Source organism: Geospiza fortis, unplaced genomic scaffold, assembly GCF_000277835.1.
Source record: "Geospiza fortis unplaced genomic scaffold, GeoFor_1.0 scaffold10, whole genome shotgun sequence".
Lineage (NCBI taxonomy): Eukaryota > Metazoa > Chordata > Aves > Passeriformes > Thraupidae > Geospiza > Geospiza fortis.
The window spans coordinates 6,426,153-6,453,596 of NW_005054326.1; the positions used below are offsets into that span (position 1 = coordinate 6,426,153).

Here is a 27,444-nt window from a genome sequence, read left to right on the forward strand (position 1 = left end):
AATTCTCTCATGCCATTTCAATAATGTAACAGTCAATGCAGAAAGGAGTAAGGAGCTTTTTGCAGTCAGGGCATGCTTGTTTCTGCTGAATTTTACATGGTGCGAGGGTTGGAGGCCTCCTGCTGAAGTTGGCTATAAAGACCACAAGGATGAGAAGCAAAAATGGAGGAGCAAATTACAAGACCTGTCTTGTTTACAAGTTTCCTGCTACAGGAAAATAATAACTTACTATTAGAGAGTTTATTACTGTAGAAAGAATAGTGAGGCTAAAAGTGAAAGTAACTCATAGAAATCCTTTCTCTGAATTTATTCACGTGTTTCCAGCTCTTAAACCAAAATACAGGCCTGCTCTTCTACAGAGTAACAGACATTCTGCTTTGCTGCTCATTATTTTCTTAAGAACTGAGGATTCCCAAAAGGCCTTAAAGGTGAGATTAGAGTATAGCTTCCCTAATGTAGAAAAGAAAAGAACTGTTCTTGGTGGCACTGAGACAAACGATTCCCAATAGGTAAGGATTTTTTTTTCTTTTTAAAGAGAAATTTTAAAGACACATTTCCTTTGACATAGGTGCCCACTCACACAAGCTGCTGTTAGTATGTGTTGAAATGCTTCTTGTTGCTTAATTCCTGAGCTATGTCACTAAGTTATGAAATTCAGAACTTCCTTTTTCATAGGGTGAGTTAATAATGCTCATTCTGTGCCCACTTTAAAGATTGCCTCCCAAATAAGTAAGTTTACTTGCACAGAATCAATGGAATGTGAGGATTTCTTCTTGTGGCACTGGCACTCCTTTATAAGGCATGGGTAGCTGTAAGTAGCTGTCTTTTGCTTTTGTGGTTCTTTTTTCTTTAACAGTTTACTGGTTTTGATGTTACATAGATGTCCTCTGGGAGAGTCTCAGAAATATTTGAAAATCAAGATACACACAGTTTTTCTCATCTTGATCTGTAGCTGGTATAGATCTCTCTTGAAGAATCAGAAATCTGCAGGAGGCCAGTAAGTTCTCTAGTAGCCTGTGAGCAAACTTTTCTGTGCAGGAGTAAATCTGTGGTCTAGATGTAGTTTTTCTGCTGATATCAAAAAGAAAGCTTGTTTCTTGCTGCTGTTGAGGACCAAGTCATCTGTCAACATCCAAAAGCAGTTGCACTAAACTGAGTTCTCATGGCTTGGGTGAGCAGCAGCAGAAGCAGAACAAGAATGTGTTGATCCAAGGCAGTTACCACTACCATGAGAAACAAAGGCTTGTGACCTTCCTCATTGCACACCATGGACTTGTCTTCAAATTTGAACTTGGTTTCCAACATTTTCCTAACCTTTCCTTCCTATTTTTCTGTCACATGCAGTCTGAGAATAGTGATGATCTTCAAAATTATGGATAGGAGATGAGGGATGAGTGTCGCTATGGTCCCCCACATCATTGTCTTGCCATGCACTGCCAAAGATTTTATTTTCCTGGAAGCTAAGTGTAGGTAATACATTTACTAGAGTGCTGTTTAAATATATCAACATGTATTTATAGATATATTTCTAGATATCAAAATATAAAATACACCCTAGCTGTTTAAAATGTAAGTACAGGCAGACTGGATGGAAAATATTTTATGGTAGTGCATATATACACTATATAGACACGCTTGCACTATATTGCATTAATTAAGGAACTTTGATATGCAGTTAATTATTCACCCCTGCTGGTACTGCATTCTCTGGACTCATTTTTCTCACCAGTGCAAAGACAATCAAAACTTCAAAAGTGTCTCCAATTTTTTTTTAGTGCACAAGATCAGCTAATTAGTTCTGTTTTGTGCATGTGTCAGTTTTGCTCATTTCGCAGAATGTGGAGTCTTTCTTGAGTGTGTGTCTTGAGTTATGCTATTTAATTTTTTTTCCTTATGTCCAGTAATTAAAGCCAAACTATGAAAATTCTAGACCTTCCAAGGTACTGCAGTGACTCATGCACTAATATTATTTTCTGTTTCCTTGTAGCAAAATAATACAATCCTTGCAAGATCCCTCTTTGTTGCATTATATGTTAGTAGCAATAATAATGCAAGACTTCACAAGGTGCTTGCTGCCAGCAATACTGTACAGCAACAGGCTGTACTGGGCTGATTACTTCTATGGAAAAGAATCTGAAATAGAGACAATCTTCTGTATGCCTCTATATTTGTCAGGAGTCCACCTGGAAGCCCTAACTGTGACCAAGGTCCCCAGTATTCATCAAAATTTTCTAAACAGTTTCTGGAAAAATCTTTTTCCTTTCTTCCCCCCACCCCCCGCTATTAAATTGGTGACTTATTCTTGTGGGAGGAGGTAGACTGCAAAGAAATCTCAGAGCCATTGAAATAGAAACAAAAATAAAACCCAGGAGTATTTTGAGTGGCTCCAGTGGAACACAGAGCTACTGTTGGCCTTAGTGGCTCTGTAAATTTGGGTTGTAAAAAAGCTAGAATTTTTAGGTTTTGTTGGTGTTGTCTTGTCAGCTATCAGTAAATCTTGTGATGCTGCTTTTCCTTCCTCTTGTCAGTGGAGCTGTCAGCTATGGGCATGGAAGGAGCATGCTCCAAGTTTGCCTGGTCAAATACCCTCCAAAATGAGGTTTTTTTAGGTGGCTTTGCGCTCAGTTGACATGTGGAAGGAGCTTCTGGGTAGAGAAAGGCAAGGTGTATTGTAAAATGAATGTGGTGTTGTTCTGAGAGCTGTTACAGATTGCCCAGAAAAGGGCTTGTTTGGGTTGGATCTGGCACTGGTGTCTCTAGACCTTAGAAACCTCTGGCAAAGTGGTGCCTGATGAGTTTGGAAAGGAATTTAAATCAAATCAATGTGTATTATATGAGTGGATCTGCTGAATGCATTTCAAGAATTTTTTCTGCATTGTTTGCCACTAATAAGTTATCCACATGCAGTGGGCTAAAGCATGATGTAATACTTAGTACTGCTCAAATACCACTGATCCTGCTGTACCTCAGATTACCTCTGCAAAGACTAACTTCAACTTCTGGAGTTATAACAACCTTTTTTCTTTCCAAGCTGGATTGATGAGGTATGAGAGCTTCCTGTATCTGCATGGAGGAGACAAGCTCACGGAGTACCCATAATGTCGTGAGTTACTTCATTGTGGTTGCATTGGTTTCTCTACATTTCCTTACTCTCCCACTGGTTTTGGTCATTACTGTAGGATAATTTATAGAGGAGGGAATGTACAGGCTATTCTTCCAGCATTTCTATTCTTTGTTTTTCCAGTTCTGTCCAAGAGCAGGCTTCCAGTCTGTACAGACTTTCCAGAAACTCTTTAGTGGAGCCTAAGGAGAAAGGAAAGCCCTGTGGCCACAGCTCCCACCCATGTGCTGCTCTGATGTCTGTTCTGCTTTCATTTGGAACTTAACTGGTAAATAAAAAGTACAGAGCAGAACCCCTGGGGTTGGGCTCTTCCTCAGAGCTGGACTTAGTCCTGCATTGCTCAGAACCACATCCAAAGAGCTGTCTGTGATCTCTCTTTGAGCCTTGTGAGTCTGAGCTTTGGCTGGCTCAGCTGTCAGACGCTGAATGTCAAACCTAGGAGGCTGCTGCTTTTCCATGGAAACACTCTGTGAGATTGCAGAAATAATCAGGCACGTCTGCTGGTTGCTGTGCCCTATTGTTGGGTGCTTCCAGACAGTGACCTGAATTGTCCTACCTAGACAAACTGAGTTTTTAGCTGAAATCTGCTCTACTTTTGTCATACCTCTTGCTTTCTTTTTTTTCTTTCTTTTTTTTTTTTAATTGAATACATTATTGTGACAGCTTATTCTGCTGTTGTGAGGCAAGCCTCTTGATGTTGGCTTTCCATTTCTCTCCATTCATGCACCACTTGCAAAGCCAGATCCAGCCCTCTTGCTGCTGGGTAGGTAGCACCAAAATGAGCTGTTTCATGCCTTGGATGTGCAAGGCCTGACTGCAGTGTGCTCCTGAGGGAGCCTGTGCAATCATACATTCTTCTTAACAATTCCTCTGTGCACAGCATTTTGCTGTTGACATAAAAATAATTCAGTGTTTACAATGTAAAATTCTGTTAATTAGCTGTGTCTTTATTATCAGCAGTTAGCAAGAGCATTTTCTTTACCAGAGGAAGAGGCTGAAATCTAGAGCCTTTCGAAAGCTGGATTTTCTTGAAATTAGATTTTACGTCATTTATTTTCCATAATACTTGAAAGTTATATTTATCAATGTGCCTGGATAACTCTAGATGTGCTTTAGTATTGGCTTTAGGAAGAAACAATATCTTTGCTACAGGCATTACTAACTTGAAGGCAGTACTGATACAGCTCAGTGGGAAAGGTACCATAAACTGCTTGGAAATGAAAGCAATTCCAGTTTACAGAATGTGTTCCAGTGTATCAGGCTGGTGCCCTGCCTGATCTGAAAATAACTATCTTTGGAGACATAACAGTAAAAGTCTTGTTTCTTATATTTCTGTAACTGGAAAGTTATTCTGGAGAACTGCCTAAGAGGGAAGGATAACTTCCAGGCTTGTGGACCAAAGAGATCACTAAGATGGCCTAGTAAAACTTCTATCCCTGTTCCTTTGTTGTCCTTTAGTGATAGCTGCCAAAAATAGGCATGCACAGGCACAGCTGTTGTAACACTGGAGGAAGGATGGCTGCAGGGCATGGAGGCAGTGTCACTGAGGAGGAGAGAAGGAGATGGCTCCTCTCTCTGCTGCAAATCCCCTTCTGTACACCGTGGCACTTTGGAAGGGAAAGGTTCAGCACCTGGAACACTGACATCATGTGAATCAAACACTGCCTGTCAGAACAAAAGCAAAACAGCTGCCCTTTTTTCCAAGCCCAGCACACATCTCATCTCACTGCACCCTGTGCAAGAAAAATAAATGCCATCGTCTTGTTTCTTGTGGCACTGAGGAGCTTGAAATGGCTGGGGAAGTAACAGGAGTGCAGCCTGAGGTCTCCTTTTCCATCTTCAGAGCCTTTGTGCTTGCTTATGAGAATAGATGTATTTTTTAATGCTCTTAAAAATGTAGACATCCCGTTTCCCTTGAGGGGCACTTCTTCAGTACTGGATGATTTGGAGCTAAATGAACACATGACCATTTTGTGCTTCTGTGCCTGGCACTGATGGAGCTGTACCTCAAATTCTGTGTTCAGTTCTGGGCCTCTCACTATGAGGAAGACATGGAGGTGCTGGAATGTGTCCAGAGAAGGGCAGTGGGGCTGGGGGAGGGTCTGGAGCACAGATCCTGTGAGGAGCAGCTGAGGGAGCTGGGGGTGTTTGGGCTGGAGAAAAGGAGGCTCTGGAGGGACCTTATCACTCTTTAAAACTCCCTGAAAGGTTATAGCAAGGTGGGGTCAGGCTCTTCTCCCAGGTAACAAGTGACTGTCCTTCAGTTTGCACCAGGGGTGGTTTAAATTGGATTTTAGGTAAAAATTCTTCACTGACAGGGTTATCAAGCATTGGAACAGGCTGCTCAGGGAAGTGCTTGGAATCACCATCCCTGGAAGAGTTAAAAAAAAATGTGTGTATATGACACTGGTTTAGTGGAGAATACAGTGATGCTGGGTTAACAGCTGAACTCCATGATCTTGGAGGTCTTTTCCAACACAAACAGTTCTATGAGTCTATATTTATATTGAAGTTGATTTCTCTGTAGAAGCAAAGGTGATACTATAACAGAGCAGATCCATGTTGTATTGTTTTACTTTGTCTGGCAGTAAATGTTGCAACTGTCAGGAATTACAAGCCTGTTTCAGTAGAACTCTAAAAAATGGTGTAACAAATGGGCAAAAACTTGAAACCATGTGTGTGGGGGGCCTGACATGTCACTTATTTAGATGCTGTGGTTGGTTTTAGTTAAAGCTTTCAAATCATATGCAGACAATGGTGACTAACTGCTGTCTATGTATCTCGTTCTAAACTCACATAACTTGTTTTGGGCAAATAGATTTTTAAGTGGTCATTACCAAAAAGGCACACCCCACCCCCTATCCAATTTGAAAAACATACATTTCTAAAGCTTAGTTTCAGACTTCATCAACCTGAATAAAATGGCAAAACCTTGGTCTGTCAGATAGCAGCTGGGACTGGAAAAGCTGAAGCACATGGTGCCATTGTTGTGAAAGACAATCCTTACAATGGAATTAGTTCAGGACACCGGATGTCAATATGTTCTTTATTTCCCATTCATGTCTTCCAGCTAAAACCAGTTTATTCCTAAACTTCTGTCTCTGAGCCAAACAAGAAGGAGAGATGACTAAATTTTCTTTTCTTTGTCCACCCCTCCACAGAATCATTTTGGATGTGCTGTTTTCCTCTGTCCCTTTCAAGGAGCTTGAATAAAACTTTTTTCATATGAACAGAAGATACTTTTTTAGCTTTGATCCATATATGCTACCTATTGCTTCTATCAAAGATTGTAGTGTGTCCCATTGTCCCTTCCCTTGTGTGATGGCTGCTCCATGTAGTTGATTTTTTTTCCATTGTGTCTTTGTAAAATCAGACCTAATAATTAAAGAAATTCCAAGTAAGAAGCTGAAATGGATTCTGACTGCTGTTGCCCTTCATTCTGCTAGCAATCCTCCTATAATGAGTACAGCTAGTTCTTGTTCAAGAACAGATGGCCTACGGGTTTTTATGGTGTATGGAACAGGTTTTCCAATACCAAGATGGCTTAAAATATTTCAGTAAACAACTTAATTTTTAAATACAAAGTTGGAATTAACATAAATCTAGAAAACTGTTTTGTAGGAGGTGTCCCTTTCATGATGGAAAAAAGACCAAAACTGAACTTCAATCCCTATAACTTTGAAGTAATTTTGCTAATAATTATAATTGCTCCATTTTTAAACCCCAAATCTCTAAGTACATCAAACCTAATTTCTGAGCCACTGTCTTTATTTTTAAGAGGCAAAAAGGAAATGACTTTCATGATTCTTTAATGCTGAATTTTTTTTATTATTAATAATTGGGAAGTTGAATAGGATACTGTTTTTTTTCCTTACTTTATTTTACTGCTGTTGCTGATGGATAATAAGGTTTGGCGTCCATATAAGCTTAAGTATTTTTTGATGATGTAAACACTGCTTATTTAGAGGAAGAAAATGGATTGAAATTAGCAGCATGAGTCAGAATGGTCTACTAGCCCTGGAGGGCAAGTTGGCAGACCTGGGTTTTGTCCCACACCTTTCACCAGTATCCACAATAACCTTGTGAGATCTGTGAGTTCCTTCTGAAATCTGGGTCCTCTTCAGTTTTCTGTGGTGGGGACTTTGTGTTGATTTCAGATACTCTTGTGCTGTCAGCAGGGATCTGAAGGGCTTCCAATGGTAATGCACCAGCAGTTTAACAGTGGTGTCTCCTACCAATGTAAACTTCACTGGGCTTGCTGTGAAACAAAATAAACATCCTTGTGCAGCGAGGATGAGAAAAACTGAAGATTTGGGTGGGAGGAGAGAGAAAATCATAGAGCTCTGTGCCTGAAACCATGTGCAGAAGAAGATGTGCTTTTGTGATGGTGGGGTCCAGCTCAGGATTTTTCAGTCTTTTAGAGGAATTAAAGCTCTTCTGCAGGACCAGCTAGAAGATTAAAGGAGAAAGGAAACCATTTCCCCTTCCTCAAAAGAATAGTTTGCTAGACCTAAGTTAGCATGCAGGGACTTGAGGTCCAAATTTGGTGCAGCTTTAAGTAAAATTACCCAGTTTTTTAACACACCATTAGTCATAAGCACTGAGTGGTTTTGAGAGTGAGGCAGAGAAACTTTGTGTGAGTCAAGGCTATTGTACATTCAGTGTTTCAAACCTTAAATATTTTGAGACTGTGCAACTCATCAGTATTTAAAACCTCAATATGTTCTTTCAAAGCCCTTTTATTTTGCAGAGAAGATCATTATCGGCTGGATGTGAAAAGCCACTTCCCTTTTCCCTGCAGACATCACCAGTGGGAATTCTCTGAGCTGGTGCACACACCTTCACCGTAGGTGTGGAGCTGTGCAGGGTCTGGCCCGGTGAGAGCAGAGGTTTCAGGCACACCTTTGATATGGAAAAAAAGGCTTTTCCAGACACGCCTCTCCTGGCAGTGCAGCAGGGACAGGGCAGTTTTGCCTGCTGCTGAATCAGCATCGATCTCGGCTGATGCAGAGCAGATAAGCCTGACAGAAGCCCTGGGACCAAAACAGAGGGTCTGTGCAATTCTTGTTGAGCAATAGATTATGGGTGTCTTGAGGGGAGCAATTTCAAAGTCCGGGAGATAGAGATCAGGCAGCAAACGTTTCCAATCGTGCTGAAATCAAACCCATTCAGGAGAAATAAGCCCGCCTTCAGAAAATCATTTTGTCAAGGGAAAACTAGCTCCCAGCTCATTTTCCCGTTTTAACAGCAAACAGAGCTCCCGCTCAGCTTCACCTCCGCCTCAGCGGGTGTTTCACCCTCTGCACACGGCGGGGCCGGGCAGTGCCAAGGTGAAAGCCGGTGGGCAGCTTTGTTCAGGTGCGGCGCCGGCCTGCGGGGGCAGGGCACCTGCCAGGCATGCCCAGTGAGCCGCGGAGCCCGCTCGGCTGCGCTCGGGCTTAGCGGGGCTGGAGCACAAAGAGCGCTTGTTGCCCCGGTCCCCGGGAGTCTCCCAGCTCCAGCACTGGCTGGGGAGGACTGGTTACCATGGAGGCTGCCATCTGTTCGCTCCCTGCTGGAATGTGATTATCCTCGCTGCGTTGGGAACCAGCAAAAGCAGGGGAGCGTGTGCTGCCGGCAATTATCTGCAATGGAGTGCGTTAATGGAAGGCTGGAATTAGCTAGCTGGAGGAGCACATAAAAGGATTTTTACCAAAAACTGTTAATGATTTCTAGCCAAGAGGAGCGAGCTTTTTGCAAGGTCGGTGCTAAATTCATTTTGGGTGTATGTAATTTATAATTGAGGTAGTAGCTTTAAGATTTGAGGATGGCAGCGCCACGGAAATAGTGCTTATTGTTAGGAGGGTGTGGGGGGATTGTGTTTTAAGGATCTTCGTTTGTCTGCTGCAGTTCAAGCAGTTTAATCTGGGGTAGTTAAAGTAGTAAGTCAGAACAATAACTGGCCGAACTGACACAAATGGAGCAATCCATACCTCTCATCTTTATGAAATGCTGTTTGCTGCCAAGGTCTGTTTGATTTACGTGTCTTTTCACGCTGCTTGCTTTTTGTCTGAGTGATTTCTTTTTGGATGTGATACGTATTTGGTTTTCCCACTGGCACGAAGGGTGAGACGAGGGGGAAATGTTGGAGCAGAGCTGGTGATACAATGGATGTTCAGGGTGTTTTATGCAGTTTGCCCAAGGAAGCAGCGTGAGGGAGGCAGAATGCAGGAGCAGGTTTTCCACTCCTCGTTCCCACCCTCTCTCCCTCTTTCTAACTCACCAACTGACCAAACATTTTGGGCTATTTCACTTATAGGGCTTAGTTGTATAAAGACTTGACATGAGTTTTTGGGATTCTTTGCAAATATTGTCACTGTTTTGATGGCAGGATTTAAGATGAAGGAGAAAATAAAATTAAAGGTATATCCTTGTAAGGTTTTCTTGTCCTATAAAATACTTTTTTTTGCTGTGTTGCAGGAGATAGGAGTATTAATTTTTTCCCTAATATCTGCATGGTGAACATTTTACTGCAACTCAAATTGCTGACTAAAATGAGGGATGTGAAAATTTCACCTCCCAAAAATGCAAAATGTTGTTTCAGCAGACGGTTTTAGTCACATATGGGCTTTCCCTTTTCAAATAAAGGTCTTATGCTGCATCCCTCTTGCCAGAACTGCCATTTTTATTTGGTGCAGCAGAGAACACTACTAGAGGCTGTTAATTAAAACTGTGTCAGTGCTAATTCAACCTCTCTGTCCTCTGCTTTTAAGCACTGAAAATGTCAGGGCATTGGAGACTGGATGGAAAGTTACTGATAGAGTTAATAAGTCACGATTGCAACATATTTGACTAAGATAAATTTTTAACCTACAAGATGCTTTTCAAGTCTTGGTGCCTAACAAAAGTGTGTGTGGGAGGTTGAGAGGGTTTTTATTTCTTTGAGTACTTTAACTGTTTGTGGTGAACGAGCTTTCCTTGTGCATGTGGGAGGCAGGTTTATGTGCCTGAAGTCCTTTCAGGCATCATGTAACGCTCTCATGTTGGTGGAACTGGGTGAGCACCCTTAATAAAAGCTGTATCAACTTGTAATTAAAAAAAAAAAACCCTTTTTAAAAATTCCTTTCCTTCCCCAGAATTTAAATATTGCATTGCCTTTGAAGTTGATAATTTATGCAAAACTTGCTCTTAATGGGCTGCAGTGGACTTGTTCACACGTGCAAGTGCCAAGTCTGTAATTGCATTGTCAGGAGGAAGGGTGCAGATTGGCTTTTGTGCTTGGAAAGAGATCAGACTTTCACCCTTCAGGTGTTATCCTGGACCTGCCTGGAGTGAAGGGCAACCCTCCCAAGGTTATGCAGCTGTGGGATGTGTTTCTCTTCCCTGCTCTGTTTCCAGGAGGGCAGCTGCTGCCCACAGGATTCACTATCACTGCCTGTGAATTACTGTCTCGCTGGCAAGCCTTCAGAGACAGCAACAATCCTGAGGGCAGGAAGGTAATGGCTTGGGTACCCTTTCCAGAGGTGATTTCTCCTGATTGCAAACTGGGGCTGTGCTGAGGAGCCTGTTTTCCCACTGCCTCTGCTAAACCTGTGTCAAGGATAAATAGGGGACTGCACATTCTGTGCTCTTCGGCTCTTATATTCTCATGAGCACCACGTAAATGTCCAAACAGTCTTAGACAAACAATTTTTTTTTTTTTTTTACATTTCTGTCTTGATTGGTCTATATGTGTCTGTTGGATACTTTTTTTATTATTAAATATTACTTTAGGTCACTAGGTCAGTGTTGATTTGTGGATGCAGGATTTAAAGGCTAGACACTGTTTAATCCATTTGAGCATCTGGCCTTTCATAGTAGACATCCCATTTCCATGTAAGAGAGGAACTGTTAAATGTCTGGTGGAAACTAATGATGTTTTTGTTTAAGGGCTTTTTTTTTTTGTTTTTAGTCTTAGGTAGGTTATTACAAGTGGCTCTGATGTTTATGCTTAATGCAAATAAATGATTGTCAATGTAATCTGCTGCATGATCTCTTGAAGGAGATTTAGTCTAAAATACAGGCTTTGGGGGCCAGCAGAGACGATGGGTCATACTGAGCAGTGATTTGGTTGGGGTAATTTTAAGTGGGTAAGCTAAACTTAGGTACATCATCTCACAATAAAAGGACATTTTGAGTGAGCACTCAACTAAATAGTGTCTAGAAATGCAACCTAGTATATAATGAGCTCATAATAATCTTGTTTATAGTGTCTGTGCTCACTAAGCTTTCAGGAAACTTGTCATTAAATGGTAAAACCCTGAGTCAATATATAGGAAAGTGGCTTGTGCATAAACGATCACAATTGTTTGCTTCAAACAGACAAGTCTTTCTGCTTTTGACTTGACACATGACTGTGGAATGCTGCTTGACATGACTTGGGTTTATTTATACATTGTTTTCGGGCTGCTGCTTGGTGGAGGTTTTAAACATTGCTTCATTTTCAATGCGCTTTGTTTTTGCCATTTACTCGTGTATAGTGAACCTTAAAACAAAAAACCAGAAAAGCTCAGGCTCCTGACTGTCTCCTTACAGCAGCAGGGCTGTTTCAAGGTTAAAGCCTGCAGCTCCCTCTGAAGGGCCAGCTGTTTTGGAAAGTCCTGGTGCCTGTTTACAAACTGTTCTCTTTGCAAGTTCCATGGAATAAAGGAGCTCTCCAGCCTCTGGATGTGGGAGGATAAACCTGCTGACACAGGCACTGCTGCTGTTGGTGTGTTTGCTGGGCCTTAGTCACTTAAAATCGCTGCTGCCTTTTTATGCTTTCTCTGGGTGGGGTCAAAATTCAGGCATTAACACTTCTTTTTCCCACGATGCTGGAAAGCACTGTACCAGATTTTAGAAAGCATCAAATTGGTTGAATTTGTTCTAAAGCTGATCACCATCCTAAACCTCTGCAGTGACATGGTAACTAAATGGGAGAGACTGGCAGATGAATTATTTCTGTGAATTGTGGTAGGTCTTTTTAGTCTTTTCCAGAGGGGCTTGCATTTAGTACAGAAGAACTTCTGTCCTTCCTTGTGCTTCCACCTCATTAAGGTGTCTAACTGAAGAACCTGAAGACTCAGAGGTGTTGTGCAAATAGTTTCAGAAAATATTCCTCCCAAGTAATTGTTATTCAAAGTTGGAAGAAGAACAGGATGGGAAGAAATGACTGCCAGCAACAGAATATCTTGAAGGGGAATTTTTTTTTCCCCAGTTCATCCAGTTGATTTTACTATATAATTAGCTGTTCATTTTAGGTATAAAAATACTACTTGGACTTAAAAGAGCCATGGGAATGGTTTACTTTTTGATGAATATCTCAGCAAAGTAAGTCCTTGAGTGCATTTGGGAATGTGGAGCTCCGGACTGGAAGGAGCCATTTGGTCACTGAGGGGTTTTTGTGTAGGATTTCCCCTCTGCCACCCTCAGTCACAGGTAGCCTTGTAATTTACTTGCCGTTTAGATGATCAGCAGGCTTTTCTTCTGGCATACTGCAAATCACAGACTCTTATGGCTGTGGGAAACAAACTTTAAAGAGAACTTTAAACTCTGCTAAATGATGAGAAGTCAGTGTTACACTGTGCTTCAAAAACTGAGCAAGAAAGATTGAACTCATTGCCAGTGCCATGAGATCCCTGTCAGCAGAAAACTCGAGCAGGCACTTTGAGACATGAATTCTGCTCTCAGGATGATGCTTTCTGGGCTCAAGCCAGTCTTCAGTGCCTCAGATGAATGGTAACCCAGGGCAGCCAGATTTTGAATTGAGGGGAGAATAGCCCTCTCGTCCTGACAGATGGCTAGCAGAAGTGCTTTTTCAAGTCAAAGTGCTTTTCCAGCTGCTGATCTTTGGAGGAACCTTCATGGCAAGTTTTTGTGTAGTTCTTCTTTCCTATCTGTAGACATTTTCTGGCTTGTGCCTTCTTCAGATTGTACTTTTCGGCTGTGGTTTTCTCACAACCACAGATACACTTTACCTTCATGGAAAGGGTGTGGGTGCAGCTAACCCTGATATTAAACAGTGTTGTAACTTGTCTGTTCCACTTCTACTTGTAGCAACACTTACCAAAAACCAAAAAAAAATCCATGTTCACCTGTTCAATTAAGTGTTGGTGTGGTTTATAGTTCTAAGTATATTTTAAAAAAATTTTAGCTAGGATTGAAACAAAGATTTATGCAAACCTTTTCAGCAAAGGCTCATGACCTGGGGATGGAGGCTGCAGAAGACCTGAACTGCAGACTTTTCTACAGCCAAGGGATTTGTTTTGAAGCCATGAAGTAGTGCCGTGGGTGGTGTGGTGTATTTCCTGGAGAGGTGTTGAACATAGCTGCTGTTCGAGTAGAAGAGGGAAAATTAATGCAAGAGATTGTAATAATACTTTAAAGAACATCTTGATTCTTTAATGAGTCATTCCTGCAGGGTAGGGCCTGAACTTCTCACCTGGAATTTTTCTTCATCTTATCTCCTCCTCAGTATCAGCATCCTTTGTGTTCTCCTACACTGCTGTCCTATTTTCTACACAAGCCAATATTTATTTTATTTTTTTATTCTCCTCCATTTCTTAAGGAGGTCACTGATGATCAGGAAGATGAGTGAAAGAATGACGTGGCTTTTTGTGATTCAAAATAGTTTTTTGGCTTCCCATACCATGCTTGCAGCAGTTACATTGAGATTGAGACAGAGAAGAAATAATTTATGCTCATTTTACTTGTTCAGTGTGGCTGAGTATTGTTCAGCTCTGTAAAACATTGAAAGGCTTCACAGGTTATGTAAGATTACCTGTTGCCTTTCTTTAAAGATCCTGTGCCACTTTTCTCTACAGCTGAAATAGTTCTCTGGCAGCTCTATGTGTCACAGCAGTTTCCAAGACTAATTTTGATGTCTGTTCTCTTCAGTAGCTCTTGTTCACGCCATTGCTTGGAGCCTTATGTTGCTGTTATGACTTGGCCACCCACTAGAATGTGACTGGCAAGTGTTTTAGTCCCTTGGCTTGTCAAGATTTCTGTGTGTAAGTCAGTTTCAACTGTGGAAGCTGCTACAAACACTCTCAAAGATAGCTGCTAAAAGTCAAAATAAATTCAAAGGCTCAGTGATGGAATCAGAGCTTTGCCTGAGAACTGAAACACAACAGCTAAAATCCAATACGATGACATACTCACAGTTAGCAGTGTGAGCACTGTTTGCCCTCAGTGAGGTCAGCAATGCTGCACCCCTCTGTTGTCTGCTAGCATCCTGTTATTTTGGGGGAATGCTCATTTTAAAATCTTAGTCTGGAACAGTGTAGATGAAGAGCCTTGCCCACGAATTTTGCCCACTTGCTCTGCAAGCTGTGGCCTGGTTACATCATAAGAGACTGAATATTTGTGTTTGTGTGTATGTGTTTATAAAGCTGATTTGATTGATTTTAAAATACAGTCTTTCTAAATTAAATTTCCCAAGTTTGTCACTGATTTTACTGGTCTTATTCCTGGTGTTTCTCTGGTTTGCCTGAAAATATTCCAAATATTCCCAAATTTTCCCACTGTTGAAAAATTCTGAAAACTGTAGAATGCTTTGTTAATTGCTGCTTAACACAGGACCAAAACTTCAGTTGGCAGCTGAGGTGTTTTTTTTGTGTATGTGTGTCTTCCATGGAGTGTCCTCAGCTTGGATGAGCAGAAGTGCGATATTCCCTCAATCTGATACTAAACATTTTCAGTGCAAAACAATGTCCAGGACAGAGTCATGATGAGAGAGAAAAGCTTCTCAATCCAATGTGATCTACTTAGTGCTCTTTGATACTCTAGTCTGTTCATCATGTTTTAATGGATTAAGATTTTTTTTGCATTGCTTTAATCCCGTTTATCACAAAATCGGGTGGTGGTTTAGAATTTCTTTCCATAAGAAAGGCAGCAATGAAACCTGGCTGTGTCTGTTTTATAGCTGGCATCTTTGATTCTGGCTTTTTAGAGTCCAGAGATAGCAGTAAAGGAACTGGGGGGGAAAGCTTATTGATTTTTCTTGTGTTGAAATAAATGATGAAAAGTCATTACTGTCTGGCTGATGAGGTCTGGTGTGTGGATGGCAATAATTTAAAGGAAATTACAGTTTCATTAGTGAGGATGTGGTCTCAAAGGCTATGTTTAACTATCAGCACAACTTCACTATGTAAAAACAGTCGCAGCTCTCTCTGATCTTTGACCTTTACTGCTCCAAAAGCTGAAATACACTTCTACATCCTCTTATTTGTCACCACTGTCTGTATTTTTACCTCTCCTTTTTGAATCAAATTTGTTTGTTGAATTCCTTTTGATCACTTTTCTCTGGACAGTTGAGGTACACAAGCCTGGATGGACTGGAAAAAAAATCAGCTCTATGTATTAATGGCAGGGCAGAAAAAACCCTGCAAAGAAGGGTCTAATTTGCTGACTGTCCTGTAAATACTAGATTATATTGGCCCTAGCAGGACAAAGTAAGAAGACTACAGCTGTAGATATATTTGAGGCTGAAGGAAAGAATTGTGAACAGATAGTGACATTTTTTTGTCCTGGTCTGGTGAAAGATGTCCTTGCCCATGCAGGAGGGCTGGACTGAATGGTCTCCATCCAAATCATTCTATGCTTCTGTGATTTTTAGGAACTGACCTGTTCTGGAGAAAGCTCATCTGATACTTTTTGTAGTGTGACAGAGAGGATGGAGGAAGGTGAAAGGGAAAACGTCTTGTGCTTTCAAGTTTCTCCTCCTCAGAAGGCATGGAGTCAGAGCTGAGGTGGAATAGGTTAAAAATGCCTGCACTGTCACATATTCTGTTTAAAAAATGTAAATGGGATTCAGGGAAAGACTAAACAACTTCCTGATGAATATGGCTTTCAGCATCTGCTAAAATACAGTAGCACAAATGACATAGGTGATCCATAAACTGATGCTGTAAGCCATGGGGCTTGTGTGTTTATTGCCTTCTGCAGTGAATTACCCAAGCATTTCCTACTGCTTCTTGTCAGATAAAGAATATTTGACTGATTTTTCAATCACTTTTTTCCCCCAATCATATTTTGTGTAGTCTTACCTAGCCCAGAAGAGTATCAATGCATTCTACTCTGCTGTTTATTGTGAACCCTCCATGCAGGTTTTATTAACTCAAACCAAGAATAATTGGTACTTTATTTTTAGTATCTAGCACTGCCCTGATTTGATTTTTATATGGAAGTGAAATCACAGTCCCTGCAATCTGATCTGCTTATTTTGTGAATCTGTTTGGATTTTTAATATGTAAGATGTAATTTTAAAGTTAGGAGTTCAGCCTTTCACTGTACTGCTGAATCTAATGATACTTCTCTGTGGTGGTCTTCCTGGATTATGTCATGGCTTTTTTTGTGGGATGCACACGTGCTTTGTGTGTCTGTGTGTGACCAAAAGCTGCATTAACTGGAAAATGAGTCTGCTTCCCTAAATCACAACATGATTTTGCAGGATATATATTTATTATTTGTATATATAGAAAGGAGATTTTAGAAAAAAAAATCTGTTAAACTATTTTTTTTAACAGAAGAATTGGTAAATCACACCCAGTTGTTGGAGACATACCCTTTGACCACTTTCCATGTCTAATACTAGAAATCCTTTAACAATTGCTGATCTTTACTGAACAAGATTAATTGACAAAAAAAGCACAGATTCCTGGATTTTAGGTTTTTTGGTTTGTTTTTTTTTTCAAGTATGGAAGGTACTTTAAGCTACAGAAACCCAGCTTTATATGGTTAGTGTAAAACATAAAATTACCATAGATCCTTTTGTAAACTCTAATAGAATAGAAGGCACTCAATGATATTTGATATAGTTCTCTGATTTCATTAAATTGCAACCATTTCATTATTTGTTTGGAGTGTTTTGTAGTTGCTTGTATTATTCTTACTCTTGGGCTAAATGGCAGAAAACAAGATGTGACAGTGACAAATGCTGTGCAATCATAGGACAAAAAGTTCTTTTCCTCTAAGAACTTCTGTTGTGTGTTATTTGAGCACAACCACAGGCTTTCCCTTTGGGACATATAATACAGCTGAGCTAAAGGAAAGAAAAAAAGGATGGAAAAATACTGTTATTGACTTTCTAATTATGGCATGGTAATTGTTCATCACTTCTACCTTGAGATTGCTTTTCTTGCAGTATAATGAAGTCACGATCTCCTTACATGTGAACCAGGAGAGCTAGGGAGGAGAGTGATAGATGGTCCTGATTTTCTGAATTTCAGAGGGGAAAAAAATGTCCTTTCAACAAATGTGTTTCTGTTGGGCTGCAGAACCAGTGTTTCTTAGTATTTCTCACCTTGTTCAGGGTTAGCTGCCCATCTTTTTAAAGATATTGTTTCTTTTCCTTGTTGCAGCAGTCCTGAATACTCATTCCTAAACATCCTCCTTGCCCAGCCCACTTCTGGTGGACTTTACCCTCCTCGTTTTTCTGGTGATCACTAATTCTGGAGTTCACTTCCTTAATATAAAGTTTCCCCCTGTCCTTTTATTTATTATATGCCTGCAAACCCTGAGTTGTGATATGGCTGTTTCTTCCTTCTTTACATGCCACTGGGCAAAGCTTGAAGGGTGCACTTTAACAAGACAGTTTTAAATAAGTTGTGTGTTTTGGGGTTTTTAAAAATATATTTGCTTAAGCCATCCAGGCTTCTGCACAAAATCACTTGTTACTGATTTTAGGCTATGCCATGAGTCATGAAAAGGAGAGCATGTGGAAGGTCTGACAGAAGTGAGGGTCAGTTTGGGACACGGCTGCGTGGTGTCCTATAGCTGATCGCATTTCCCTAAGAATAGCTGGGACACAAATCCAACCCCTCTGTCAATTACTGCCCAGCTCATGAGTGGGGCTTTTAACAGCATCTCAGGAACTCCTTGGTGTTGAGGAAAAAGCATGCTTTTATTTCTGGCCAGGCTCCAAATCCTGCGATTTTCAAGTGCTGGGGTGTAATGGAGAAGAGAAAGGGGACATCAGTGTGAGTCAACCACAGCTGCTCTATGGGAGCCCTGTGAAAGGGGCCTTCCTCTCTTGGACTCACTGAGATGTCTGTAGAGCTCTCACATGGGAAAAGAAAGTTGGGAGGTGTTTCCATATTGAAATTCAGGAGTTCTCCTTTTGAATTCTGTGTCAGGGCGCAGGTGGGTTACTGATCCTTTGGCTGGGACAAAAATCCCTCTCCATCACGGCTTACACAAACTGTGCATCACGCTCTGATGCATGATCCACAGCAAACCTTTCCAAGCACTTTGTGCCTGAAGTGAGTCTGCAGGAAGGAGGGGAGAGGCAGAAGACAGCCACACTGGGGGCTGGACTGTGATTCACTGTCACATGAGCCAGTTTGGTTTTGGGGGTTGTGGGTCACAGTGACACACTGCTCACGTAGCTCTTTAATACTTAGTTCAGCTTTCCAGGTTTCCTAACAGTACTCATGTGACTTCCTTCTCAACTTCATCACATTAAGAATATTCAAATGAGTTATGTACACAGTTTGAGTCCCCTTGTCTTCAAAATGGGGAAAGTACTGAAAAAAGCTGGTATTCCTTTGTTTGTATTCCAAGTGCTTGGAGGTGGAAAAAAAGTAAGTGCCTTCTATTTATTGTGAGGTGTTTGTGAAAACTTTCAATTATTGGAGTGAGGCAGTCATGGATGCGCCAATAATTTTGATTTGGACTAACATAGTTTGGTAGAACTAGTCTGCTGTGCAAGGACTAAAGGGCACACTGTGTTTAGTCTGTGTAGTTATTCTGATTATACTAAAAGATGGCAACTTCTTATCTTAGTAGTATGACTTGTATGACACATTAATGAGAATGTTTGTTTTACTTAACTAGCTGTTCTCTGTGCCTCTTTATCTGCCTTTTAGAGAAAATTATTAAAACTAACCTTATTTTTAAATTAACTTTTCTTTAAAGTTCATGGCGTGTTGTGGTGACAGGGAAGACATAGCTGCACCTCTTGTTGATGAGTTTGCAGCTAACACTTGCATTGTGCAATTTGCATGTTTCTGCTTTTAGAGAAAGCAAAGTTGGGCATAGAACACTTGTGAAATAGGGTAATAGGTTAATGAGATATTTCCCTTCTAACAGTTTAATCTCTTCCAAATCCCCTTATCTGCTAGCTAATCAAATAGATATGGAACAATTAATATATTACTTTTTTTTTTTTTAAGGAGGAGTTAAATACGTATTTCAAAAATGGGCAGTGGTGACTTCTTTATACCATTTCAAATGTTGCTACTTCTGGAAGTGAAATAGGATGCCCAGTTTCCTTCATGTGTGTAAAATTCTTTCTGAGTGGTAGCAGAGCTCCAGTGACTCTCCTTGTCTGGCTCCTGCTTTTACTTGTGGGACCCTCTTCTCTTCTCTTTGCTTGCAGTGGTCAGTAACAATTTATGTAGCTGCTTATCTAAAATAATTGCTTCTTAAATTTTTTGTAGCCATTTGTCTTGTAGTTTTCTAACCTACTATATTGTTTGTGTCAATATTGAAACCTATATTGCTGATCCAATCTGAATTTAAAATCTGGCAGGTATTTGTATGACAGGCATTATCAGTGGTTTTCCTGGGTTGGAGAGGGTAGACCTGGCTGAAGAAAGGCTGGCAAAGCCCTCACTCACTAGCAGATGGACAACCCAGACTCCTGGGGAAAGTGGTTTATTCCAAATGTGGGAAACTGAGCAGAAAAATTGCCTACTCAACAAAGGCTTTCCTGGAGCAATAAGGTGTTCTGTTATAAAGGCACTTCATGTGCAAGCCCAAGCAACAAGGGCAAGCTGAGAACTCCTGCACGTGAACTTTCAAAATACAAATATAACTTATGCACTGAAATCTTCTTGGTCTGATTATGAAACTCAGTTAATGCTATTTTTTATTTTAATGGTGCATTGATGACCCAGGTGAATAAAATTTGTATGTGTCTTTAAGGAGCCTGGGCTTACTTGCTAAGAGTATCAGGGATGAGGAAATGCAACTTCCTAGCTCAGCAGTTTAAAGACTCAAAACAGAAAGAAAACTGGTAGATCTTGGCCAAGGTGCTAAAAATGTGTTCCATTTAGGTTTCAAATCCATACTTGTGGAGCTCGCATCTGCTCATCTCAAGACGAATAAGGCACCAGAATGTTGAAATAACTGGAGGAGAGTTGTTTTTTTGCTGGTTTTGGCAATATCCCTCTGCCGTACAACATCTGTAATAGAAAGGAAACAATTAGCTGCCCAGAGGGCTGTCCCCTCAGTGACAAACACATTCTCAGGGTTTGTTTTGCAAGTGTGTTCCCTGTAACCCTTGGTGCTCACCCCTCCAAGCAGCCCTGCAGCGCTGTGAGCGTGGGGACTGCGAGCGGCTGGAGACGGAAGGGGCTGCAGGGAGCTGTGGTTTGGACCAGTGCAGAGGTTGGAAATGATCTCAGCTGGCTGCTATATTCTGATTCATATTATCAGAATTGGCAGGGCTGGATTTAAGTCCCACGGTTTTTCTCCTGCTGGAATGAATGTGTGCCAGCTGGGGATCACATGGTGTGGGAGTTCTCAACAATAAAAGAAAGTTACTCGGGGTAACTTCCCTTTCCAGTTAATCCTTTTGCTTTTTGAAACTGTGTATTTCTTCAGTTAATAATTCACTCTAATATCTTTGTATTGTGCCCTGGAGCATGATATGTAGTTTATGACATTTAAAAATAGATTTTAAAGTATTCTAATCAATTTCAATCAGTGCAAAATAAACTAATGTTTTCATAACAATTCTTTAATGTCAATTCTTTTGGTCAGTGCTCTGCTATCCTGTGTGCCCTATATACTTAATTCTCGGCATAAATTTAAAGAGAGATTAGGAAATGCAGAGGATGATTTGACACGAGCACCATGCATTATAAAGGGAGAACAAGGCACCAAACAGAAAAATGTACTAACTTGTCCTTTAACCTTGATGCTGCTTTAGTTTCAAACAGCAACACAATGAATAGTAACAAAACTTTCATAGTGGCTGAGGTATTAGACAAAACAACTTACTGCAGTCCCTCCTTCTCCTCCTCCTCCTCCTCCTTTCTCCAGCAGTTTGTACGTTACATAAGCAGATTTCTTTGTTTTTCCTCTTTCCTCGTGAACAGACTTCACCCTTTTCTCTGAGCAGACTGGTTTGCTTACGCCTCTCCCCTCAGCACAGGCTGGCCCTCCGAGAGGAGGAGCATCGTGTGACTGAGCCCCAGCATGTGAACTGTGAGCACAAACCGAGCATCTGGGGAGAACTCCTTTCTGGCAACTTGTAGGGCTTGTGAATGGGATCAATGTGAGGCTCTGGTAGGGTTATTGCCACTGCAAAACCAGTTCCTTGTGCAGTGGTACTGGATTACATTTGCAAACAATGTCTTCTGAACCAGGTAAGGCTGACTGGGATGCTTCTGGGAAACTTCAATCTCTTCAAGGCTTGGGGTGTGTTTGTGTCCAGAGACAGCAAGAGTTAAACTTTCTAGTCTGAGGAAAATAAACCGGTGAACATCAGCTGCCTTGTGATGCAATACAGCTGGAATGCTTTGGTGGATTTTTCCTTCTATTTGCTGTAAATGAGCTTGAAGTCTCCTGAACGGACTGCCTGATACATCTGCCACAGCAATAACCCCACTGCTTTGGGCTTGTTTTGCTGCTGCTTTCACCAGCTCAGGACTTTCTTAAAAGCCAGTCTGTTTTTTGATGTTTGTAAGTGGTTTCAGTTCCTGGTTCATTTGCCAGATTCACTGAGCTATGTTCACAGCTGTACGGTTTCTATAGGACATATCTATAAGAAAGCATTACCTCTGAGATTTATATCCTGCACAAGATTTATATCCTTGTTTTAGGAAGTAAGTGTACACTTATGACTTATAGCCAGCTTTTCACCTATAATGTTGCAATAATCCATTTAACTGATGCTTATGCTACACTTAATGTACAGAATTTGCTTCCAGAATTTAAAAAAAACTACCACCTTTTATTGCACCATCCAGTGAAAGGTTTGGATTTTTTCCATTGTATGCTTGTAAATGAGTTTTAAAGAATGCCATTAAAAATACTGCTTTACTTCTGAGTGCATTTTTCAGTTCTGAGAAAAATTCAGCTTGGGATAAGTTCAGTCAAAAGGTATACCCAACTCTAACATTTGATATAAACCAGCAAATATTCTGAATTAGGTTTTTCACAGAGAGATGGGTGAAGCTGATCTATGGAAGGTTTGGGTTTAGCATGCCAGTCTCCCTCTCTGGAAAGCCCTCTGAGGCTAAAAAGAGGGAAGGGAGTTACTGGCAGAGTGAGTTTGATTTTCTAGAGGAGCTCAGAGTAGATGTATGCAAATAGTTCTACCCAGTCCTCCTGATTTCAGTACTTGTGGACATCTGCTTTTTTAGGGGAGTACAAAGAACATTTGTTTTAAAAAATTGGCTCCTTATCTGTTTTATGAGCAAGTTTGAAACTGCCCTTTCCCCTCTAGCATTTAATAATCAACTAAAAGGATGGGAATCACACCTTTCCCCCCACTCTTTAAATACCATTTTGTTGTTTCCAGAGAAGAATTTACATGTGGATATAGGAAACTTTCTTTCTCTGTTCTGTCTCTTAAGAGCTGTTTGCTAATGTGCATGCTTTTCCTGTAAATGTGACAGGAACCCTTATGGATCTTTCAGGAAGGATAATGTGGTGTTATAACCACTATTTCCTCTTTACCTTTGGCTTGCTTTCAGTCTGCAAAGGCCTAGGCCTACAGAATTCTTACATGTAACAGTGGCAGTCTGAAGGTCAAATAGAGTGGTGAAGCTGTGACATTTGGGGTTTTTTTAGGATTAACTATGTGATGGACGAAAAAATTTTTACAAGATTTAAGGTGACGTAAATTATACTATCAGGTGTAGGAGACCTGTGGATATAGACAGTGCACAGAGAACGGGTGACAGCAAATAATTCCAGTCTGTGTGGGTTTTAAATCAAGTGGGCAGATATCCCTGGATCCCCACAAACAGTGTCAGGGAAGCAGTGAGTCTCTTGCTGAAGCATTGGCTGCCTCCAGTTTGAAACACAAAGAAATCCTTCCAGTGCTGACTGTTGGGACTGGGTGAGAGAGCAAAAGGAGGGACAGTACCTGCAGGAAATATAAATTCACATAGCAGCTCATTCATTGCTACCACCATGGGCAGTTGAGTGTCTGCAGGTACCTGGGCAAAGCAGTTTTTCCAAGCACTAAAGGCCACAACAAATATGTAGAATGTACCTTTCCTGGAGTGCTGATGGTTTTGAAGACTTGAACTTTATAGATTTATATTCTTTTAGTAGTAGCATTCACTATAAGGGAAAAAACTGATTTCAAGCAATGCCTTTTCAAAGGGTCATTGATACCATAACTCAGAAGTCAACAGGGACTCCAATGTTTTCATTAGTGCCACCATTATGCTTTTCTTTGTGCCTGTAGCACTGAGTCTTATGTCAGTCTTTAACGTGATACGTGCTGTATAAACAGAAAATGTCTGTTGGTTTACACCAATGCTTGTAAACACGGAGTATTTGTTGAGTCTTTACTAAAAATTCAAAATATTTATGCATTTCTCCTCTATCTCTCCCCTTCTGCCCTGGATTTATAATTATTATAAAACAAAGGAATAAATTTCTTCAGTGTTGAGAGTTTGGAACTTCAGTGCCCGTGTATTTCTTACAGTTTGACAGGCAATGCTTGACCTTGAGAAGGACAGGTGGTCAGGAAAAACAATCTTTCCTTTACATTGCCATAAGATATTTAATGCATTATGATTACTCTTGCTTGCCTGTGAAAAAACCCCTGCAGTCATGACCCGCCACTATAAAAAAGGAAACAAAAAGAAGGGGAGGCAACAGCTGGTTTACGTCATGTGAGGTGGAGAGGGATTGGAGTATTGCCAAACCTTGTATTAGAAAAGAAATTAAATGCTTAACCTTAAACAAATGTTATTTTTACAAGTAATTTCATAGAGTTTATTTGCTCTCTGTTTTGGAAAACTTTATTCCCCATCATACAAGCCATCCACTTTTTTTTAGTGACTATTACAATGCTCTTTCTACTGATGCCAAGAGCTGAGGCTCTAAGGAGAGCACTAAATATTACATAGGAGTCAGCAACATTCTGTTGGGCTGCAGTTTTGCGAGCAGCTCAGTGATCCAGTGGGCAGCTGCTGCCAGGAGGCTGCCAGGTCCCTTCCTGGAGCTCTTGGGCTCACCCAGAGCCAGCTCAGCTTGTTCCCACTGCACAAAAGTCTGGTATAAAAGCCGCGTCCGCTCGCCCGGGAGCTGTGCGGGCTTACCCTGACCTGGAGACAAACCCAGCGAGCCCTCGGGTGGGTAAGAAGGGAGCAGTGGGAATTCCAGGGATGCGGAGGGATGGAAAGGATGAAAACTCTCATCTTGGTGGGGACTGTCTCACTTTGGGCTAGCTGCAGTTTGGGTGGGAACAGCCTTTTTTGGTCTGTCCTGGGGCCTTCAAACATTTGCATTTTGAAAGGTTGCACATCCTTGAGGTGTTTCAGACAAAACTTCAGCCATTTCAAAATTCTTTCTCTTCTTGAAGTCTAGTTGGGCTTAATGTATTTTACTTTACATTGCTTTTTTTTTTTAAATAGCATTTTTCTATCCATTTGCATACTCAAAGATAAATACTCATAGGAATATTAAGCTTTGTGGAACAGTATGATAAATTTTCAAGTTTGCATAGAAAGAAGATGTTTGAATTTTCCAGCTTTTTTTAAGTTTTAAGAAATGACATTCAAAATTCATCATACAGTTGCTATTTTTCTTATTTTTTTTTTTACATTTAAGATTTTGAATGGAGGTCTAGAAAAGAGAGGAGAGAGAACTAAACAATAGAATACTTTTCAATTTTAATCTCTCAGCCTGTTCAGAGCATGAAGTGTAAAGCTGTTACAATCTGTATAATGTTCAAGAGGCAAATGCATTCACGTGCAGGTCTGTTAACCTGGAGTGAATTCTCTGGACAGTACAAAGAGAGGTAATTTCTGGCAATTAAGGGCTAAGGGATTTTTTTCCCATTTGAATTCCAGGCAACTTGTATTTGGCTTCCTTACATAAGGATGATCATGAGCCAGTGGGTTACTGTGAAATGGTGATTGGTTTCTTGTTCCTTACGGAAAGGAGGCGATGTAAAAGCTGGCATTACTCTGGTAGGCTTTAAAGAGACTGGACAAGGAAGGTCCTTCCTGAATGATTACACAGGAAGGCTCTAAATGCACTTAAACGAGGCTTTTTGTGGCTATTCTTCACTTTTTTTTCCTCAACCAGGTCAAAAGCAGGAAGCATTTGAATTCTTGTGAAGTGTCCAGCTTTGGGTTCTTTATGTTTCTGGTTTGGTGCAGTGAGCATTCCCTGGGAGCTGCTTGTTTGGGAGCTGATGGCTGTTAATGACTTGGCAGGGAGGCTGGAGCTCCTGAGGGAGCTGGGCTTGGGGAGGAAGGCAGCAACCGTGGTGCTGCGCTGCTGGGGCCCCAGGGCTTCTCTGCATGCCCACCTTCCTCTTTATCATAAAGTTCACGGGTCTACATTCACTTGTAACCTTTCATGTAACAGGAAGCAGTGCCTGGTAGCCTGTTGTAGTGCTATTGTGCAGTTAATACCCTGCTGCCTGCTCTATAATTAGAGCATATTTCAAGCCATCCGTTTTTAGATGATGTTTGTTTTTATTATTTTTTCCCTTTCTGTCCCTAATGTTTTCTCCAGCCACACTGAGATATGATTCAATAAAATCAGTATTACCTAGTGGCTACTGGCTTCTGGAAAGATAATCTTGTATTCCTTTCCCTATCAATAAATTTGCATCTTTGCCCAAGCATCTAAGGTGAATGAAAGCATGGAACTGGCTGCTTTATTTTTTGGGCAGGGTTACATTTCTGATGGCTTAACTTTCCCAGACCACATCCTGAGGCTAGATGGGTGCCAGCACTGGTGCACACAAAGTGATGGGAGCGGGCAGCCAGGAGGAGGGAGGGGAGTGGGTGGAACAACTTGTGTCCGTGACAGCTGGCCGCTGGATGAGCCCTGGGCTGTCAGATGCTGGCAGGACACACAGACTGCCTCAGCAGCTGGATCAGGGAAACAGTTTCCATCTATCAGTGATAATTTTATTGACTTGTATTGAGGAATTGACTTCTTTCTGGATCTTTGGCTGTTCTACATTTTGGATGTACTATATTATGTATTTATTTCTTTAAGTTACTTGAATGTGCCTGTATTTTACAGCTTCTGCCCAGATCTTCTGCAATAATACATCAGTTACAATCTTCTGTAATTAGATACTTTATTTTTTCCCCTTTGGGTCTGTGGGGGCTTTTTGCTTTGGCTTGTTTAGCATCCTGTTTCTAAAAATGCTTTCTTTTAGTCCTTTTATCTACAGGAATCGCTGATTTCATGTCTCAAAGCATATGGATAGTTTCCAAAATAGCTCTGAGTCGAGATGAAATAACTTCTCAGATAACTGGGCAGACAACAAGATTGAAGTGTCAGTGACTTTTAGAGAAGTTCAGAAGCAATGAATACTGTGCAAAATTAGGAAATTTGTAGTTAGCTGAAATTTCTCTAAGCACACATATTTTATAATGGCTTATGAATTATAGAAGGGGAGATCTTTCTGTCACTGTCTGAGTAATCCCTGCACTTGCCTGGTAAGTATATGCTAATGAATCCTCTTGAATTATTCCATTGATTTGTATGAGAGAGTCAGATGCGTTTTCCCTTCAGCTGACCCCAGTATTGCAGGTGCCTTCCTTAATACGAAGTTAAATTGGGCTGCCCAACATGGTGCCATGCTGTTTATCTGATATATAATAAAAGAAAGAAGAAAATAAATCATCCTAAAACTCGACAAATAAAGTAAAAAAACCACCAGGCTCAGTGTAACAACGCTTGCCCAGACAAGTGATTCTTCTGTGGTCAGTAAATCTGTTTTTACAAATGGGGTGTCTTGTTTAGTAAATAGGAGCTCGGTGCACTTAGTAAGTGATTGCCATCTGTGCAGGTGACAAAAACTTAGTGAAAATTTTCATTGTTGCATAAAATAATAGTTGAGTGGATATTGCTCACCTCATGCAGCTCACCTCATGTGGAGAAAACTAAAATGAAAAAATAATTCTGGGAAAATGTGGAGGAGGCATATCCTGTCAATATTTTCTTGTGGTAGGGTTCATAATCAAAATGCAGTACGAACTCCAGAAAGCCACACAAAACTTGCTCAAGCCCTTCCTCATCAAACATGAAGGAATCTGTAAAGAGAGCATGGGATAGGGGGGGAGGAAGTACTCCCCAGATACAGAACTCACCAGTGCTCCCAGTCC

At 40.9% G+C, this 27,444-nt stretch overlaps 1 protein-coding gene across 2 annotated transcripts in view; it reads left to right on the forward strand.

The window, feature by feature from the left end:
* The first annotated feature begins 8,543 nt into the window (after window positions 1–8,543).
* FGD4 (FYVE, RhoGEF and PH domain containing 4) overlaps window positions 8,544–27,444 on the forward strand; it is a 67,098-nt gene continuing 48,197 nt past the window's right edge. Inside the window, exon 1 of one of the 2 annotated variants that reach the window (XM_005421062.3) lies at window positions 8,544–8,861. Coding sequence is in view for 1 of the 2 variants with exons in the window: in XM_031057006.1 (XP_030912866.1) it covers window positions 21,477–21,492 (16 nt within the window). In the remaining variant the exon portion in view is untranslated. Of the gene's footprint in view, window positions 8,862–20,906; window positions 21,493–27,444 lie in introns of those variants that run through there. The other variant, XM_031057006.1, reaches the window with a different exon arrangement.